Source organism: Callithrix jacchus, chromosome 6 (assembly GCF_049354715.1).
Source record: "Callithrix jacchus isolate 240 chromosome 6, calJac240_pri, whole genome shotgun sequence".
Classification (NCBI taxonomy): Eukaryota; Metazoa; Chordata; class Mammalia; order Primates; family Cebidae; genus Callithrix; species Callithrix jacchus.
Genome location: NC_133507.1, coordinates 154496467 through 154515365, shown reverse-complemented (window position 1 = coordinate 154515365; position 18899 = coordinate 154496467). Strand labels below are relative to the sequence as shown.

Genomic DNA, 18899 nt, shown 5'->3' with positions numbered 1-18899 from the left:
GCTAAGTGGCAGAGCTGGGACGTGAACTTAGGCAGTTTGGTTCCAGAGTCCACGTACTCGCAGTTTAGTTCATCCTGTGCTAACGACACTACCCAATTGTCAACAAGACCTCATCCGTGCAGGGCTTTGTGCCTGGAACTGAGAGGTGAAAGCACGGATCAGACTGGCTCTTGGTGGGGACTAGAAGACACACACACACACTCACACATGCACGCATGCATGCACACACGTGCAGGGCAGGCCTTCTGAGAGGTCAGCTGAGAGGGCAGGAATTCCACGGGCTGATGGGCGCCAGAGGTCTTACTTTTCTTGTGGCTGTAGAACTTGTCCTCAGAACCATCCTTGGACTTCTTAATGATCAGTTTCCCAGACTCAACGTCGACTTTGAGCTGCATTTTCTGAGGAATCCCCAGAGACTCTGACTTCACCTTGGAATGGAAAGAAATGTGTCACTCATTGATTTTCTGCCTGGACTTCTGCAAGGCTCCCACGTGAGCCCCTTGTCTATGTGGTTGGGCAATCCTTGGTGGGTATCCTTCATGGGGCCATGGGGCTTCTCTTATTGCAGCGGTGCACACGCGCATTTCCACAGCCGTCTCCCAGGAACCACAGAGACTTTCGGGGTGTCCCCCTCGTCCACTGTGCATGTGGGAGGTGTTCTGCCAGCAGGTTTGGTGGCAGAAACAGACGAACTGCTGGGAAATGGTTCATTCACTGACGACTCTGACAACACTCATGAATCTGATGTGTCACCTACTTCTAGAAAGGATTTTAGTCATAGATTTAAACTCCCAGGCCTTGTTACAACCACTGATGGAACATTTACTGATAATAATAGAAAAAAACCCAAACAGTTGTCTACGCATGCTCAGAAACTGGAAATTTATCTTAATCAAGGATTATCACAGGGCTAGAAAGGACTTCGGGGTGGGGGTGTAGGCCTCATATTGGATTCCTGAATGTGGGACCAGTGCTGGGGTGAATGTATTAGAATGTCTGGGGATTGTAAAGAAAAAGACATTTTGGGTCAAGCCTGGAGATTAAAATCCAGTCATTTGCAGGGAACTCACAGGAATTGCACGTTTTTTGTTGTTGCTTTTTTTTCCAAATTCCCCACCCTCTGGAGGCAGTACTTTGTAGCCCCGTCTGATGTCACTCATCTCCGTCATTTTGAGAAGGACAACGTTTTCATGGCACCTGGGCCGATGAGACACTCCTCCCTTGCACCTTCCCTCCGAAAGGGGTTTCCCAGTCGCCTCTGGGTGCCCGTTCTGACATTAAACCCCCATCACAGCAATGTAGGTCCACTGACTGCCATTCTTGCCTGTTGGGCTCCCTGCTCTTCCCCAGCTCAAGCCCCAGTCTCTGTTTCCACAGAAACCAGAACATGTCTCTCTGGCCCAGTTGGGAACCCAAGGCCAGGGTCTGTTGTCCCACAGCCACTTACCTCAAAGGTGACTGGAGGGATGAGGGAACGCCGGTGGGAGGACTCAGGACCCTCGTGCAGCAGGGCCTTGACCTGTGGGCAGCAGCATTAGAGAGAGAAGGTCAAGGGAGCTCCAAGCCTGTGCATCTGGACATTTTCCATGCAAAGAGGGGACCAAAGAGAAGCCAAGAGAAGCTGCAGGAGCCCCACAAGTACCTTGTCTTCAATAGAGGACAACAGGCTTGTCAGTTGGCTGAGCTTGGACACCATGTTGATGGGATTGGCCTCACCTGGAGCCTGGGAGAGGAGGGAAAGAGGATCAGGGCAGCATCACCAACTTGAACCACTGAGAGGCAACGCACTGGTTGCTCTCCGCACCTCACCCCATTCCAGCCTCCCCGCAGCCCCACCAGTGCTATTATTATCCACCCCACCCCCCGGATGAGGACACAGGGATCTCTACAATCATCTCAAAATTCACATGGCCAAAAAATAGATCTTCATCTCTTCTTCCCTCTAAATCTGCCTCTCCCCCGGTGCTTCTCACCTCACCCACTCCATTGCTTAAACAAAACCCGAGGACTGTCCTTGCATAGTACCTTTCCTCCCTCCTACACCTCCCGCATGGCGTTCCCATCCTACTTCCAAAATAGACCCAGCCCTGCTGCTTGAAACCCCAGTCCAGCTCTTCCCCACTGAGAGGAGAAAATGATCCCAACTCCTTCCCTGCCCTCTGAGGTTCTGTATGATGCAGCCCCCCTCCTATGATCCAAGCCACTCTCATCCTCAAGTCAGATCTGCCATGAGCTTCTCTTCTGAGGCATCTCCAGAGACTTGATTTCCCCTGGGAGGGGCACTTCCCAGTCATTCAGGTCTCAGCCCCACAAAGAGTTCTTCCCTGACTACCCTGTCTAAAATAGCCACCAGGTTACCTGTATCAAGTTGCCCTGTTTTGTTTCATGTCAATCACCACCAGCTAAAGTTAGCTCCTTCCAATATGTGTTCATTGAATGTCTTTCCTGCTGAATGGAGGCTCCATGAGAATGGAGACCAACAGGACTGTGTTCAGTACTGCAACCTTGGGGCTCAGAACACTGTCTGGCCAATGAAGAAGCTCAGTAAAGTTGTTCAGTAAATACATAGAGCCCAGAGAGATGAACTAACTTGTCTGAGGTCGCACAGCTAGCAAATGGCAGGGCAGGACATGTGTATCCTGTCTACCTGATGCCAAGTGCATGGTCTCATACACTTATTCACAGAAGAAATATTTACAAAGCATCTATTCTATGTTAAATATGCTGCCAGGTATGGAAATATAGAGTTAATAAAATACCATCCTTACCCTTCAGAGGTGGAATGAGAAAATCAGACACATGTATGACTAATGTGAACACGAAGCAGAATGGAACCACGGTTATCACCAGCCAGGTGGTGTTCCTTTACCTTACCCTTGCTCGATATAGCAGCCAGGTGGCGCTTTCTCTTGATCTCAATTTTCAACCCAGCTACTTCAGTATACTACTTTTACTATCATCACCTCCATTACCACTGCTGCCTCTGTCACAGTGATCAATGGCATTGCCATGATCTATAGCATCCCCTTCAACAATACCACCAGAGTCATCAGCATGGTCACCCCAATCACCAACAATACAGCCATCACTACCATCATCTCCACATCACTCCCACCATGATCATGACCACCTCCACCATCACCATCACCATACCATCTCCGCCCCATCACTCCCACCGTGATCAGGACCATGTCCACCATCACCATGACCACCACCATCTCCATCCCATCACTCCCACCATGATCATGACCACCTCCACCATCACCATCACCACCACCATCTCCGCCCCATCACTCCCACCGTGATCAGGACCATGTCCACCATCACCATCACCACCACCATCTCCACCCCATCACTCCCACCATGATCATGACCACCTCCACCATCACCATCACCACCACCATCTCCGCCCCATCACTCCCACCGTGATCAGGACCATGTCCACCATCATCATCACCACCACCATCTTTGCCCCATCACTCCCACCATGATCATGACCACCTCCACCATCACCATCACCACCATCTCCACCCCATCACTCCCACCATGTTCATGACCACCTCCACAATCACCATCACCACCACCATCTCCAACCCATCACTTCCACCATGATGACCACCTCCACCATCACCATCACCACCACCATCTCCACCCCATCACTTCCACCATGATGACCACCTCCACCATCACCATCACCACCACCATCTCCACCCCATCATTTCCACCATGATGACCACCTCCACCATCACCATCACCACCACCATCTCCACCCCATCACTCCCACTGCAATCAGGACCATGTCCACCATCATCACTCCCACCACCTTCTCCACCCCATCACTTCCACCATAATGACCACCTCCACCATCATCATCACCACCACCATCTCCACCCCATCACTCCCACCATGTTCATGACCACCTCCACAATCACCATCACCACCACCATCTCCAACCCATCACTTCCACCATGATGACCACCTCCACCATCACCATCACCACCACCATCTCCACCCCATCACTTCCACCATGATGATCACCTCCATCATCATCATCACCACCACCATCTCCACCCCATCACTCCCACCGTGATCAGGACCATGTCCACCATCATCATCACCACCACCATCTCCACCCCATCACTCCCACCATGATCAGGACCATGTCCACCATCACCATCACCACCACCATCTCCACCCCATCACTTCCACCATGATGACCACCTCCACCATCACCATCACCACCACCATCTCCACCCCATCATTTCCACCATGATGACCACCTCCACCATCACCATCACCACCACCATCTCCACCCCATCACTCCCACTGCAATCAGGACCATGTCCACCATCATCACTCCCACCACCTTCTCCACCCCATCACTTCCACCATAATGACCACCTCCACCATCATCATCACCACCACCATCTCCACCCCATCACTTCCACCATATGACCACCTCCACCATCACCATCACCACAACCATCTCCACGCCATCACTTCCACCATCATGACCACTTCCACCATCATGACCACCTCCACCATCACCATCACCACCACCATCTCCACCCCATCACTCCCACTGCAATCAGGACCATGTCCACCATCATCACTCCCACCACCTTCTCCACCCCATCACTTCCACCATAATGACCACCTCCACCATCATCATCACCACCACCATCTCCACCCCATCACTTCCACCATATGACCACCTCCACCATCACCATCACCATCACCACCACCATCTCCATGCCATCACTTCCACCATCATGACCACTTCCACCATCATGACCACCTCCACCATCATCATCACCACCACCATCTCCACCCCATCACTCCCACTGCAATCAGGACCATGTCCACCATCATCACTCCCACCACCATCTCCACCCCATCACTCCCACCATGTTCATGACCACCTCCACCATCACCATCACCATCACCACCACCATCTCCACCCCATCACTCCCACCATGATCATGACCACCTCTACCATCACCATCACTACCACCCTTAGACACCACACCATTGCCTCCTCCCAATAACCATCACTACCTCCATCACAGCAGTTAATAATTGTCAGTCATTTCTCTAACCACTTTTTGGTCTTTCCCTTGCTCCTTAATAAAGCTCACAATTCTTCTGTAGTTATTGTCAATCAGGGAAGTAGCCTGAAGGGGTGGAGCTAAGATTCAGGCAAGGGAACAGCAGAAGGGCTGCCTGTTGGTTGAGAAGAAAAGCCGGTTTGGAGATGGGATAGTTCAGGATTCCCTTGTTTTAGGGTTATTTATCTCATAAATAATTGAAATGTCAACACAGATTCAAGCCTCCTCCTTTACCGAGCAGAAGACATTTGGAATGACCTGTCTTCACCCCAAGCAGTCACCATGCAACTGTAGACTGGCATCTTTCTGCCCCCTGCTCTCTCTTCGGATTTGTGACTTTTGGGAGGGGGAGCATAACAAGATATTAGAGAGCATAAATGAAATTACTGACAAACAGGGTGTTTGTCCTTGAAACAAAAAGTATTAGAAAAATTCTGGAGTGTTTCCCATACTTCTGCTTAATGATGATTACTTGATGAGTTCGTACGATGTGCCAAGCACATCTGAAATGTATGAAGTCATCTAATCCTCACATATCTTGACTTTTTTAATCCTTGTTTTGCTTATGAGAGAATAGAGTCAGAGTGGTGAGTTCACAGGTAGTATAGACGTGAGATTTGAATTCAGGGCTAGCCCAGTGGTCCTTAGCTGTTGACGATTTTGCCCTCCCGGGGACATTTGGCAATGTCTGAAACATTTCCAGTTGTCACAGCCAGGGGATGCTAATGGTATCCCATGGATAGAGGCCAGGATGTGGAGGACTCCTGGAGTGTGCCATCCAGTCCCAAATGTCACCAGAGTCAAGGTTGAGGACAGAATTCACAGCTTAGTCTGCTAATGGGTAGGCTGGTCTGAGTGCTACCCAAGGTTTACATCAGCCGACCCAGTTTTTTCCACTTTGCTTTTAGGTTGCACATTTCAATAAAAGGAAGCGGGCTCCAAGGCAGGTTAACCATCCAAGGGAGGTTAGGGCTCTCCCTTCCCACACAGGGCAGACCCGGGTCTCCTCCATCCCCAAGGCCGGCCAGCATTTTCATAACATCACATTTTCCACTTCCTAGCAGTCCTCAGGTAACCACGCAGGAGTCTGGGTGCCACGGGGGTCTGGGTGTCCCCAGTGTGTCCTGCCTCATGTTGGTGAGAATCTACCAGAGTCAGATGTCTCACACACCCAGTATCACTCACTCCTTAACCAAACTCTGCAGAGATACTACTGTCCCCATTTCACAGATGGGGAGACTAAGGACACATGAGGGTGAATCAGATTTTGCACTCAGGTGTTTCTGAGCCACAGGCCAACGTTCTTTACTCTCCTCAAGCACCCTCAACTCCCTCCCTGATTTCTGAATTCCTGAAGACAAATCAAGAACAACAGTTTCTGTTTTTCTTCAACACTCAGGGTCTCATAAGGGGGAGGGGAGTGTGGCAGCAGAAGCCACTCTCCACCGTGTGGCTGCTCGGCCCTGTCGTCCACCGGGCAGCCCCCTCACTGGGACTGCAGCTGGTCTCTCTCTCCAGGCTTTGTCTCTCTTCTGATCTACTTCAAAGACTTGACTGTGTGTCCTTCCCCTCAAACTACTGAAGTCCTTGGGCAGAGCCCCTGTTTTGTCTAGATTTGCTTTTACTTTCTTAGAAATTAACCCATCACTCACTTCAGAGAAAGCAAAACTTTTTTTCCCCTGAATTTTAAAAGTTGCACAAGTAGAACACAAATGCATGTTCTGCGTAGAAAACTCAAACAACGTGGGCAAACTCAAAATCCACCTTGGCCCAGGCCCCTTCTCCCAGTCCCACCCCTGCGTTGAGGTGACCAGCATGGTCCATTGGGTTTAAATCCTTGTGGTCTGATTTCCTCATGGAGACTTCCATCAGAGCTTCTATATCATCCTGCCATTTGCTTTTCCACCTCACAGTAGCCTTGGAGATCTTTCCGGAGCAGTGCTCACACCCTAGAATAGAATTCTGCACCACCGCAGTCCACCAACTCTCTATTTATGTTTATGTGATTTTCCTTTTTTTTTTTGAGATGGAGTCCCACTCTGTCACCCAGGCTGGAGTGCAGTGGTGCAAAATCTCGACTCACTGCAACCTCTGCCTCCCGGGTTCAAGCAATTCTGCTGCCTCAGCCTCCTGAGTAGCTGGGATTACAGGTGCCTGCCACCATGCCTGGCTAATTTTTGTATTTTTAGTAGAGACAGGGTTTCACCATGTTGGTCAGGTTGATCTCAAACTTCTGACCTCAGGTGATTCGCCTGCCTCTGCCTCTCAAAGTGCTGGGAAAACAGGCATGAGCCACTGCACCAGCCTATTTATGTGATTTTCAACGTTTTTTTTTCACTCTTTGTGTACTTATAGTCCCTCAGAAGCTGCTTACTTATGGAACTGCGGGCTTGAGGGATGCCTGTAGTCAACATTTTCATGCAAACGGCCAAACCCCAAACTGCTTTCAGAAAATCCATTTCCATTCCCAACAGCAGAGGAGTGAGCCCTTGTGAGCACCCCTTCCACCCTACACCCCAGCCAAGTCCTGACTCAACCAACTTTAGCATTAACTTCTTGTCCATCTAATAGGAAGAAGAATCTCCTAGTGTTGAATGTCATTTCCTGGTTACTAACAAGGTGAGGTTGAACACATTTTCATCTCGATATCGGCTATTCCTTGTCCTTCTTCAGTGAACCGCCTTGTTTATAGCCTTTCCACATTGTAAAAATTGGATTCTTTTTACTTATTTGTAGGAGTTAAAAAAAAAAAAAAACATGGCTGGCGTGGTGGCTCCCACCTGTAATCCCTGCACTTTAGAAGGCTGAGGCAGGAAGATTGCTTGAGGCCAGGAGTTTGAGAGCAACCTGGGCAACATAGTGAGACCTGTCTCTACAAAAAAAAATTTTAAAAGGAGACTGGCATGGTGGCATGCACCTGCAATCCCCAGCTATTAGTTGGTGCAAAAGTAAGTATGGTTTTAATACATGGGAGACCAGGTGGGGTGGATCGCTTCAGCCCCAATGTTTGAGGATGCAGTGAGCTGTGATTGCGCCACTGCACTCCAGCCTGGGCGACAAAACAAGACCATGTCTCACATAATAATAACGAATAAATATGTTAATACTCGTCTTTAATTCTTTGTCCCTAATCTTTGTTGCAGGTATTTTCTCCTGAGATATAGCTTTTGCTTTTTTAAAAAAAAACTTGTTAAAACTTTGCTCATGACATCTTTGGATACACAGATCTTTGCTTCATGGACAACACGACCTTGGCCTGTGAGCAGGTGTGGGGGTTGGGGGCACCTTCGTCCTGCTTCTCCTGGGACAAGAGGCAGGATCAAGAGTTTAGGCGCCCTCTGTTTTTCTTTCCTTTCAGTTTCTGATAAGAAATGAAGGGAACAGGCCCTGCTTGCCCCCTTATTTGACACAAATTAGTCTTGCTGATGGGTGCATAATTTGAAATCTTCATTCCTCAAATCAAAATCTGGCATTGGGAGATGGCTTCCTGGGATGGCCAGGGGCAAGGCTCCCACCCCAGCGTACCTGCTTGCTGTTGCCCAGCGAACACATGGTGGGCAGTGCTCTGCTCTTCCTCCTGAGCCCTTGGGACTGGCTAACTCAATCCTCCTCCCTGATGTAGTAATCATACCTTTTCAACCTCAACCCCAAGACCCTTTACCTGAAGACGTGGACGGAGGCCCGGGGAGAGCTGCTGGTCAAATAACCTCTGCAGAGACTCCAGGGACGGGAGGGTCCGGACAACTTCGCTGCGGGCGGGGGACAAGGTGAACGTCAAGAATTAATGGGCGCTGGGAAGAGTCTTCCATGGCAGCAGGGGCTCCAGCCAGAGACCAGGTCACTCTCGATCCAGCAGAAGCAGATAATTCTTCCCAGACAGACAAGCCCGGGCAAAGATCAAGGCTTGCCAGCTCTGGCCCACCCACACTCGACCCCCATCCCTTCCTGACCCACGGCAAACTGGAATCGATGTGTAGTCCTGATTTTACCTGGGTTTTGCTTTAGCCAAACTACAGCCTGTAGAAAATTCAAATCTAGAGTCACAAAATGACTGTACTTAGTCATCCATGGTTCCCAACCTTCAGTGTTTATAAGAATCACACACACACACACACACACACACACACAGGTGTTAACAATGCAAATTTCTGGGCTCCAGCCTGATTGAGTCTGGAATCTGCATTTTAAATATTAGGGCTGCCCAGTGCTAGTGATTTGTGGATTCTGATGCTAATCCCCTCCTAGCAGCCCACCTGCGGCTCAGAGGGATTTTCCCATTGTTACAGCCATTGACAACTCCAATCCTCGGCTGTACCCACTCTGCTCACAGCTAATCTTTCTCCATTGTTTTAAGCATGGTGGGGCAGACGATTTTGAGTTCAACTTTTCACTTACTGTTTCGTCAAAAACTGTCCCTTTCTTAACATACTTAACATTTTAATGATTTCAATATAGTCTATCAAGTGAATGTGCTGAAATCAATTGCTATATATTTGGGTTACTTTGAGATCTTTGTTTTATAAATAAAGCCTGCTTCAAACAGCTTTGCTTACATAGCTTTTCTTATTTTTAATCACAGAATTAGGATAACCAGAGATTATGGCTCTTGATCACGAGTGCCAAACCTGTGAGTGATGGTACTGATGATATCAGCAGCATTGTTCAGACCTGATGACCCCAATGCTCCAATGACTGCACTTCCGTTCTTTCTCTCTCTTTAAGGGGTATAACACTGCACTTCAGGATGGATGAACAAATTTGCATATCTTTAATTTCTAATGTCATTAATTGTTTTTCTACTGCTAATTTCTAGCTAATGGCTACTGCATTTTTCTTTGTATAAACTGTTTTTCCTCCCTTGACAATTTATGTTAGGAATTTTGTATTTTTATATATTGTTATAAACTTTACATATTGCTTTTTTTTTTTTTTTTTTTTGAGATAGAGTCTTACTCTGTCACCCAGGCTGGAGTACAGTGGCGTGATCCTGCCTCAGCCTCCCAAGTCGCTGGGATTACAGGCATAAAACACCACACCCAGCTAATTTTGGTATTTTTAGTAGACATGGGGTTTCACCATGTTGGCCAGGCTGGTCTCGAACTCCTGACCTCAGGTGATCCTCCCACCTTGGCCTCCCAAAGTTCTGGGATTACAGGCATGAGTCACCATGCCCAGCCTGAGCCTGCTTTGCTTTTTTATTTAATGTAGGAGTTGTATTTTTTTCTCATTATATTATAATGTCATCTCATATCATAATAATATATACTCAGATATTATTTTATATACATATATATATATTTGATTCAAAATTTTGCTCTTGTTAACCAGGCTGGAGTGCAATGGCGAAATCTTGGCTCACTGTAACCTTCATCTCCCAGGTTCAAGCAATTCTCCTGTCTCAGCCTCCCTAGTAGCTGGGATTACAGGCATGTGCCAGCACACCCAGCTAATTCTGTATTTTTAGTAGAGATGGGGTTTCTCCATGTTGGTTAGGCTGGTCTTGAACTCCTGACGTCAGGTAATCCGCCTGCCTCAGCCTCCCAGAGTGCTGGCATTACAGGAGTGAGCCACTGCGCTTGGCTTATAATGTATATCATATAATAATATATTCTCATTACATTGTATTAATCCTAGGTGACCTGGACTTCATTATTAAATAATACGCAATTTTTTATTGTTCAAGTTTTCATTTTTTTCTTGGCAATTTTTACTTATCATAGTTAATATTTTTTCATTGATATTTACTAGGGAGCAATTATTTGCTCATTTTAAATTGTTTTCTAACTTTGAGTAATCATGTTATAGACGAGGGTTTTCATTATTGTTGTTCTCTGGGTTTAATTCCTTACCTCATTTAGAACTTTTTTTTTAACCCATTTATGCCTAATGTTGCAATTTTTAAAATTTTTGCAATCAGACCTTGGTGATGACGTTGAGCTTTAGGATATAGATAACTCCCACATGCTTAGCGTTCCAATAATGGAAAATGAGGCATAAATGGCTAAATACGCCATGGAATATTCCTCTTTCTCTGAAGGCTGAGCTGCAGCCCTAAGGAAGCAAAGGTGAACAGGGCTGGGTCCTGCAGTCGATCTGGCCCCAGGGATAGCTGGGAAGGCTTAGATCCCTTGCTTGGTCTTTCTGAACCTCCCAGAGAGACAGTCACCTCCCTCCTTGTTCCCCTTAAGTTAATTTCCTCAAGATTCCCATTCTATTTCTGTCTAGCACATACAGAGTCTCTGAACCCAGAACTACGGACTCAGAAGAAACGTTCTCATGCTTCCTCATGTCCTTTATTTTTGCTTCTCCAATTTTTTGCCTCTTTTTTTGGTATTGCTTTGGCAAAAATTTCTCATACAGTATTTAAAAATCAGATGATATATAGTATCTCAGGCTAAGCTCGGTGGCTCATGCCTGTAATCCCGGCACTTTGGGAGGCTGAAGCGGGCAAATCACCTGAGGTCAGGAGTTCAAGACCAGCCTGGCCAATATAGTGAAACCTTATCTCTATTAAGAATACAAAAATTAGTCAGGTGTGGTGGCGGACACCTGTAATCCCAGCTGCACCCAACCTTGGGGACAGAGTCAGACTCTACCGTCTCCAAAAAAAAAAAAAAGTTTAATGGAATGATTTTAATGTTTTCCTATAAATTGCAACTAATTAGTTTTACATCAATTCATATTGCATTACTAAGGAAGTATCCCTCTATTCCTTTTTTTAAAAAATAATTTTTAAAAATTAGAGATAAATTTAAAATGTTATCTAAAATGGTTTCCCTAAATCTTTCAATCTACTGCAAAATTCTAGTGTTTTGTTTTTGTTGATTCACCTTTGGAGTGATTAAGCCTCCTAGATAAAGCCTGCATTTTTCATGTCACCAAATTATATTTACTGGGATGTTACTAAACAATCTACATTTATATTAATAAGTGAAATTGGAGATAGTGTTATTTCAGGCTATCTTGATTAGCTTCTGGATTTGAATCATACTTTTCTTGAAGAGTGAATTAGATGACTTTCTTGTCATTCAGGAATAATCTATACCTTATGCTCACTATTTTTTCCTTGAAAGTTTAAAGGATACTCCTGGTACTTTTAACGTTTTATATTTTATGTAAAGTATTTGCTCCATTTAATTATAACTTGAAGATTTGTAGCTACACAACTGTACACTATTTAGTGCTTTGCAAATCTTTAATGCAGATTATTAGATATCCTTTGACATTTCTAGTGTTAAAACGTCTTAATTGACTGTTTTTCCTGACATATCTGTTTTTATTTTTAGCATCTTCTTCTCTTCTTCTCCTTTCTGGTTGCTGTTATTGCTCAGCAGAGATTTCTTAAAGATTCTGTTTTATTCACTGCTCTGTCTCCAGCTCCTGGAACTGTGCCTGGCACGTAGTTGGTACACATTTGATCTTTGTTCACGAATATTGAATAAATTAACGTTTCAGGGTCCTGGATTAACTCTGCTGGGTTAAAATGAACTTTGCTGGGTCCTGGAAATATCAAAGGGATTAGGACATGACCCATGGTGTCTTCAAGAGACTTACAATCTGGACTCCATTTGTACGTTTGACTTGTTATTCTGTTTACTCCAGCTCTGTCACCCAGGCTGGAGTGCAGTGACATGCTCTTGGCTTACTGCAACCTCTTTCTCCCCAGTTCAAGTGATTCTCCTACCTCAGCCTCCTGAGTAGCTGTGATTATAGGCACACACAATTTTTGTGTTTTTATAGAGACGGGGTTTCACATGTTGGCCAGGCTGGTCTCACACCCCTGACCTCAGGTAATCTGCCTACCTTGGCCTCCCAAAGTGCTGTGATTGCTGGCATGAGTCATCACACCTAGCCTTCTGTTTACTTGTTAATAATAGACCTTTTAAAGCTATGGTTTTTCTTCTAAATAATGCTTTGGCTGCATCACATCGTGTTCTGCTATGCAGTGGTTTGACTATTCCACTCTATGCCTCCACACCTACCCCATGTATTATTGTGTCAGTTTTCTTAATTTGGCTGTAATTTAGAAGGTGATTTAAAAATGTACAGGTAGTTGGGTGGTTGTGGCTAGTTTTGTGACTTATTTCTATTTTCATCGCGGTGTGTTATGGGAGTATAGAATGAACACTTTCTGCTCTGAGTATATTCATATATTGCTGCTCAGTAAGTTGCAGGCTTCTTGTTTTTAAGATCACCAGGACTATAAAATTTCTGAAAAACAATTTTTGGATTCCTTTTGAGTAGAGCATTTGATGGGTAAATTTTTAAGAATTTTCTGAAAAAGACTCTTTATGCTCTTAAATGACATCTAGGCTGAGCCTTCCCAGGTCAGTAGCCTTTTCCTTGGAGACACTGCTTCAGAATCTTTATTATACTGTCAAGGAGTTTGAATAATATTAAATATTGACCATTTTAAAGCTATGACACTGTTTGCAACAATCTATCCGTTGAAGTTCTCTTTCCTTTTCATTTAGAAACATTGTAAGAGATTCAGGCTCAGCACAGTGGCTCAAAACTGTAATTCCAGAGCTCTGGGAGGCCAAGGCTTTAAGCCCAGGAGTCTGAGACCAGCTTGGGCAATATAGTGAGACCTGATCTCTAAGAAAAGAAAAATTGTTTTTAATTATTTGGGCATGGTGGCATGCGTCTGTAATCCCAGCTACTCCGGAGTCAAAGGTGGGAGGATCACTTGAGCCTAGGAGTTCAAGGATGGATAAGCTATGATCCCACTACTGCACTCCAGCCTTTCACCTGTAATCCCAGCACTTTGGGAGGCCAAGGCAGGTGGATCACCTGAGGTCTGGAGTTTGAGACCAGCCTGGCCAACCTGGTAAAACTCTGCCTCTACTAAAAATACAAAAATTAGCCAGGCATGATAGCTGGCAACTGTAATATCAGCAGGACAGCTGCTTGATCCTGGGAGGTGGAGATTGCAGTGAACCTAGATGGCACCATTGCACTCCAGCCTGGGTGACAAGAGGGAAACTCTGACTCAAAAAAAAAAATAGTTTAAGTGTTGCTGTTTGATTGTTGTATTACGTGGATGATTATGGAGCTTCTTAATACCTAGATTTAGCTCTTTTGTAGGCCTGGAAATTTTTTTATTGTATACATTGATTAGCAATTTTTTCCTGCTTCTTCAAGAACCTATCCTACCAGCTACAGGTAGCATCTCTGAGCCCTGTCTCCAAAGAGTGCCCATTTTTCTGACACATCCCTCATCTATGCTTGTTTCATCTTTTCATGCTTTTGATATACATGTTTCTGACACTCTACTGTTTTGTGATTTAATTTCTGAAATTTGACTGGAAAACTATGGGCTTATTTTATGGCCTGCAGTGAAGCGGATATAACGGTAATGAAGTGTTTTTGGTTTTGGTTTGTTGATTAAAAATCTTACCCTGCTCTCATGTAATAGATGTTGTATTGATATTTGGATCTTTGATCTTTTATTTCAAAATTCCACTTTCCGTGTCTCCATTCCAGGTGTTACCAAATGTTTCCAGTCTCTGGTTCCCTTATTCTCTCTCTTGAAAAGTTTCTGTCCGGCTCTAGAGAACCTAACCTGGGGTTGCAGATCTTCCCTGACTCTGTGTACTGCAGAGATCTTTACATGAGACCTGCACAAGGGCAGCATCACAGTATTTCTGCAGAGGAGACTCTGGCACTTTTTCTCACTCCTCGGGGCTCTACATCCTTCTCATTCACACTTGGATCTGAGAAAATAGACCTGAATGTCACTGATGTCATTCTCAGCCCCCTCCCAGCTCCTCCTTCTCCTCTAAATCTTGAGCCTGAGTGTGTGTGACCATACCCAGCTAATTGTTGTATTTTTTGTAGAGATGGGGTTTTACCACGTTGCCCAGGCTGGTCTTGAATTCCTGGGCTCAAGCAATCTGCCTGCCTCAGCCTCCCAAAGTGCTGTGATTACAGGCATGAACCCCCATGCCCAGTTCAAACAATAATTTTAGTAAACATCATGATAAGCTAAAACAGGATGATGCGGGGATTTAGATTCCTCCTCTAAATCTTGAGCCTTTTCTCTTCTGCCCACACTCTCACTTGCTGTGACCTTACCCCCAGTTTTCAGTGATTCCCCAAATGTATCCCCTACGTCCCAGCTTCTTTTTTTCTGAGACGGAGTCTCGTACTGTCGCCTGAGCTGGAGTGCAGTGGTGCGATCTCGGCTCACTGAAACATCCACCTCCTGAGTTCCAGCAATTCTCCTGCCTCAGCCTGCCAAGTAGCTGGGACAACAGATGCCTGCTACCATGCCCCGCTAACTCTCCGTAATTTTAGTACAGATGGGATATTGCGATATGCGTCCTAGCTTCTTAGCACTAGCTCTGTGGTTGGTGACTGCACTCGGATGCCTCATGGCCCCTCAAGTCAAATGTAGCCCAGAACTCTCCTCCCACCACCCTCTCCTTCCTCCTCCTCCTTGACTTTCCCATCTCAGGAACTGGCATCAGCATCCACTCAGCCACTGACACTGGGAATCCAGGGTTACCCTCAATTCATCTTCCCCTCACCCCACAGCCAATCAGGCAGCAAGCCTGACACCTCTACCATGCACACATGTCCCAGCTCACACCAGTTCTCAGCACCTGCACACCCCCAGCCACTGGGTCATTTACCTGATATCTGTTGAGGCTCATATCCCCGAGCTTGTGTATAACCTGGGACTCAGCAGGAAGCAAAACAGACATGGACCCCTGCCTCTGCCTGCCGCCTTCCTCATAGGCTGCTATCCTGTCTCACTTGGACAACCACAGCCACTCCTGGCTGATCTCCTGCTTTGGGCAGTGGCTCCTGGGACTCATCCTCCACCACCCAGAATCAGATCATGGCACAGCCCTGCACAAGTTCTACAGGGCCTTGTAAGGCCTTGAGTGATGTGCTCCTGCCTAGGGTGACCAGGTAAAACACAAGACAGCTAGTGAAGTTTGAATTTCAGATAAACAATGAATAATCTATTAGCATGAGTATATTCCAGTATTACATGGTATATACTTATACTAAAGAAGTTGCTGTTGACCTAAAATTCCACCTCTCTGGGCAGCCTGCTTCTGTTTGGTGACTCTGGCCACGCTACTCCAGCCTCTCCCCCACCTCTGTTCCTAACACTTACTTGCCACACAGACTTCCTGTTCCTTGAGCGGGCTGTCTTCCTTACTGCCTCGGGACCTTTGTTCTTTGTGCTTAATGTCCCTCTACCAAATCACAGTGGCTAGCTCCCTCTTGTCACCAAAGTCCCAGCTCTGTCACCTCCTTCACCCCTAAAGGAAGCTGGCACTCTCCCACCCAATGCCTCTTCCCCGCATCATCCTGTTTTAGCTTATCATGATGTTTACTAAAATTATTGTTTGAACTGGGCATGGTGGTTCATGCCTGTAATCGCAGCACTTTGGGAGGCCGAGGCAGGCAGATTGCTTGAGCCCAGGAATCCAAGACCAGCCTGGGCAACATGGTAAAACCCCATCTCTACAAAAAATACAACAATTAGCTGGGCACGGTCACATACACCTGTAGTCCCAGCTCCTCCAGTGGGGTCAGGGGGAAGCAAGTGACTGGGAGGACTCAAGGGTAGGGGCTGAGAGGTGGGAGGATGACTTGAGCCGAAGAGGTTGAGGCTGCAGTGAGCTGAGATCTCACCACTGCACTGCAGCTTGAGGGACAGAGCGAGATCCTGTCTCAAAAAAACATTTCTTGTTTATTTGAATCCTTAATCTACTGTTGTGCTCCTCACTGGGACGTTAGCTCCAAAAGGGCTTAAAAGAGCAAGAGCCTTGTGCATTGTGTCTGTTGCTACATCCCAGCACCCTGAACAGGGCTCAGAGGAGGCTCCGATACATGTTTGTTCAATGAATGAATGAATGAATTGAAGACCTCTTTCAATTGCTTTGATAAGCAGTTTGAAAATCAAGGGTTTATATTTTCAGGGATGAGAATCTGCAGGGATTCTGGCAGGAGAAATGGGAAGCATCATTTTGTTTTTTTCTACGATTTCCTAAAATTTCAAGGCTAACCAAGTCTCCAAGCCTGGCTGTTTTATCTATGAAAGCAAAGTCAAGTGTGCAGGGGAAATTTAGAGAATGACAGTGTCTTTAATTCCAAATAGAGTCATGGAGCAGCTGGAAACTGAAGGAAGCTCTCTCCACTGGCACCATATACCCGAGAGGAAGGCAAGTTGGGGAAATTGCCGCTGCTGCTGCAGTAATGAGATGATTTGGCCCCTGGGAGGTCCAGGTAGCAGTGTGGTGTTGGGGAAATCTATCAGCGGGCAGAAGTGTCTGAGGAAGTCTGAGGGAAGCCTCATGGAGAGACTTAAATATGTTTCTTTCTTCACAAGGAAACAGGGAAGAACAGAATCTCCACTGAAGCAGAACTAAGAGCTTGTTATATCAGCATCGTGAAATGATGTTTTACAAAAAGAAAGTGCCATGTGTGTTTTCTCTAGTGATAAAGTGATTCATAACAACAGCATCAAGTGGAACAAAATCCCTCCATGAGAGTCTATAAAAATTATAGCTCCAGGACCAATTAACTACAATAGCATTAGTTGAAAACTAATTCACTGAAATTAAGCCCAACTGGCCAACTCGGGGAATGCTTGATTTGTCAAAGATATTACTTCTTAAATTTACCAAATGTACCGATTGTGCTTTTAAAAGCCTTTAAAAGGCATGTAGAATTTGATTACTGATGATGAAAGATTCTTTTCTGCATATTAACTACGCTAAGATTGATACAGCCCCAGAGAAATTGACAAGGGAATCTTGAAACTGCTGTATGTGTAATAAAACACAGAACAGCACAAACTAAAAAACCATTGCCAGTATGAAATTCCATTTCTCCAACCAAAATGTTGGCCTTTCATTTTTTGTTTGTTTGTTTGAGACAGAGTCTTGTTCTGTTACCCAGGCTGAGGTGCGGTGGCGAGATCTCGGCTCACCGCAACCTTAGCCACCCAGGTTCGAGCGATGCTCCTGCTTCAGCCTCCAGAGTAGCCGGGATCACAGTTGTGTGCCACTAAACCCAGCTAATTTTTTGTATTTTTTTTTTTTTTTTTTGTAGAGATGGGGTTTCACCTTGTTGTCCAGGCTGGTCTCAAACTCCTGACCTCGGGTGATTGGCCTGACTCAGCCTCCCAAAGTCCTGGGATTATAGGCATGAGCCGCCACACCCGGCCTGACCTTGCATTTGTGATAGGATTGTTTTGGTTCCTTGTGACTTGGTTCAGAAGCTCTGGAATGGTTTTTCCCTCTCTCAAGCTTTTAGCATTTAAAATATTCTTTGCTAATTCTTCGGATGGCATATTGGCCTTACTTTTGCACTTTTAACAATTAAAACGTAATTAACTTGAAATAAACTTTCATCAATTAAATTTTAAAAATGTAAAATCAAAAGAATCTAGAAGAAATCAGAACTTTTACCAGTTGGTCATTCAATGGATTGGCTATCAGAAAATTGAGGTTTTGGTGAATTATCTCACTTTGAAAAATTGACATCACTGGAAATCTTGGGCCATAACCACCCACACAGAAAATAGACTGACTTTAATGTAGTTCCTCTTGGTGCCTTTCTGTGCTCGTCAGGTGCAAGAGCAGCAGCAAAAATCCTAAGAGCTGGATCCTGCGCAAGTGAGAAAGGGCTGGCCAAGTCCTCCCACCCCATCCGCTTCCCAGAGCAACTGGCCTCGAATTAACTTGAGTTTCAAAAAGCTGCAGCGCACACAAACTGCTGTTCAAATTCCACGATAACAAGACTCCAAGCAACCCCACAGAGATT

General features: G+C 45.7%; 1 protein-coding gene across 1 annotated transcript in view; it reads right to left on the bottom strand.

Annotated features, from left to right (window-relative positions):
* INPP5D (inositol polyphosphate-5-phosphatase D) overlaps window positions 1–18899 on the bottom strand; it is a 147407-nt gene that overhangs the window by 58111 nt on the left and 70397 nt on the right. Inside the window, exons 6-9 of the mRNA XM_035306081.3 lie at window positions 8770–8857; window positions 1643–1723; window positions 1448–1519; window positions 305–428 (exon numbers count right to left, since the gene is read on the bottom strand). Of these exons, the coding sequence (XP_035161972.1) occupies window positions 305–428; window positions 1448–1519; window positions 1643–1723; window positions 8770–8857 (365 nt within the window). The remainder of the gene's footprint in view (window positions 1–304; window positions 429–1447; window positions 1520–1642; window positions 1724–8769; window positions 8858–18899) is intronic.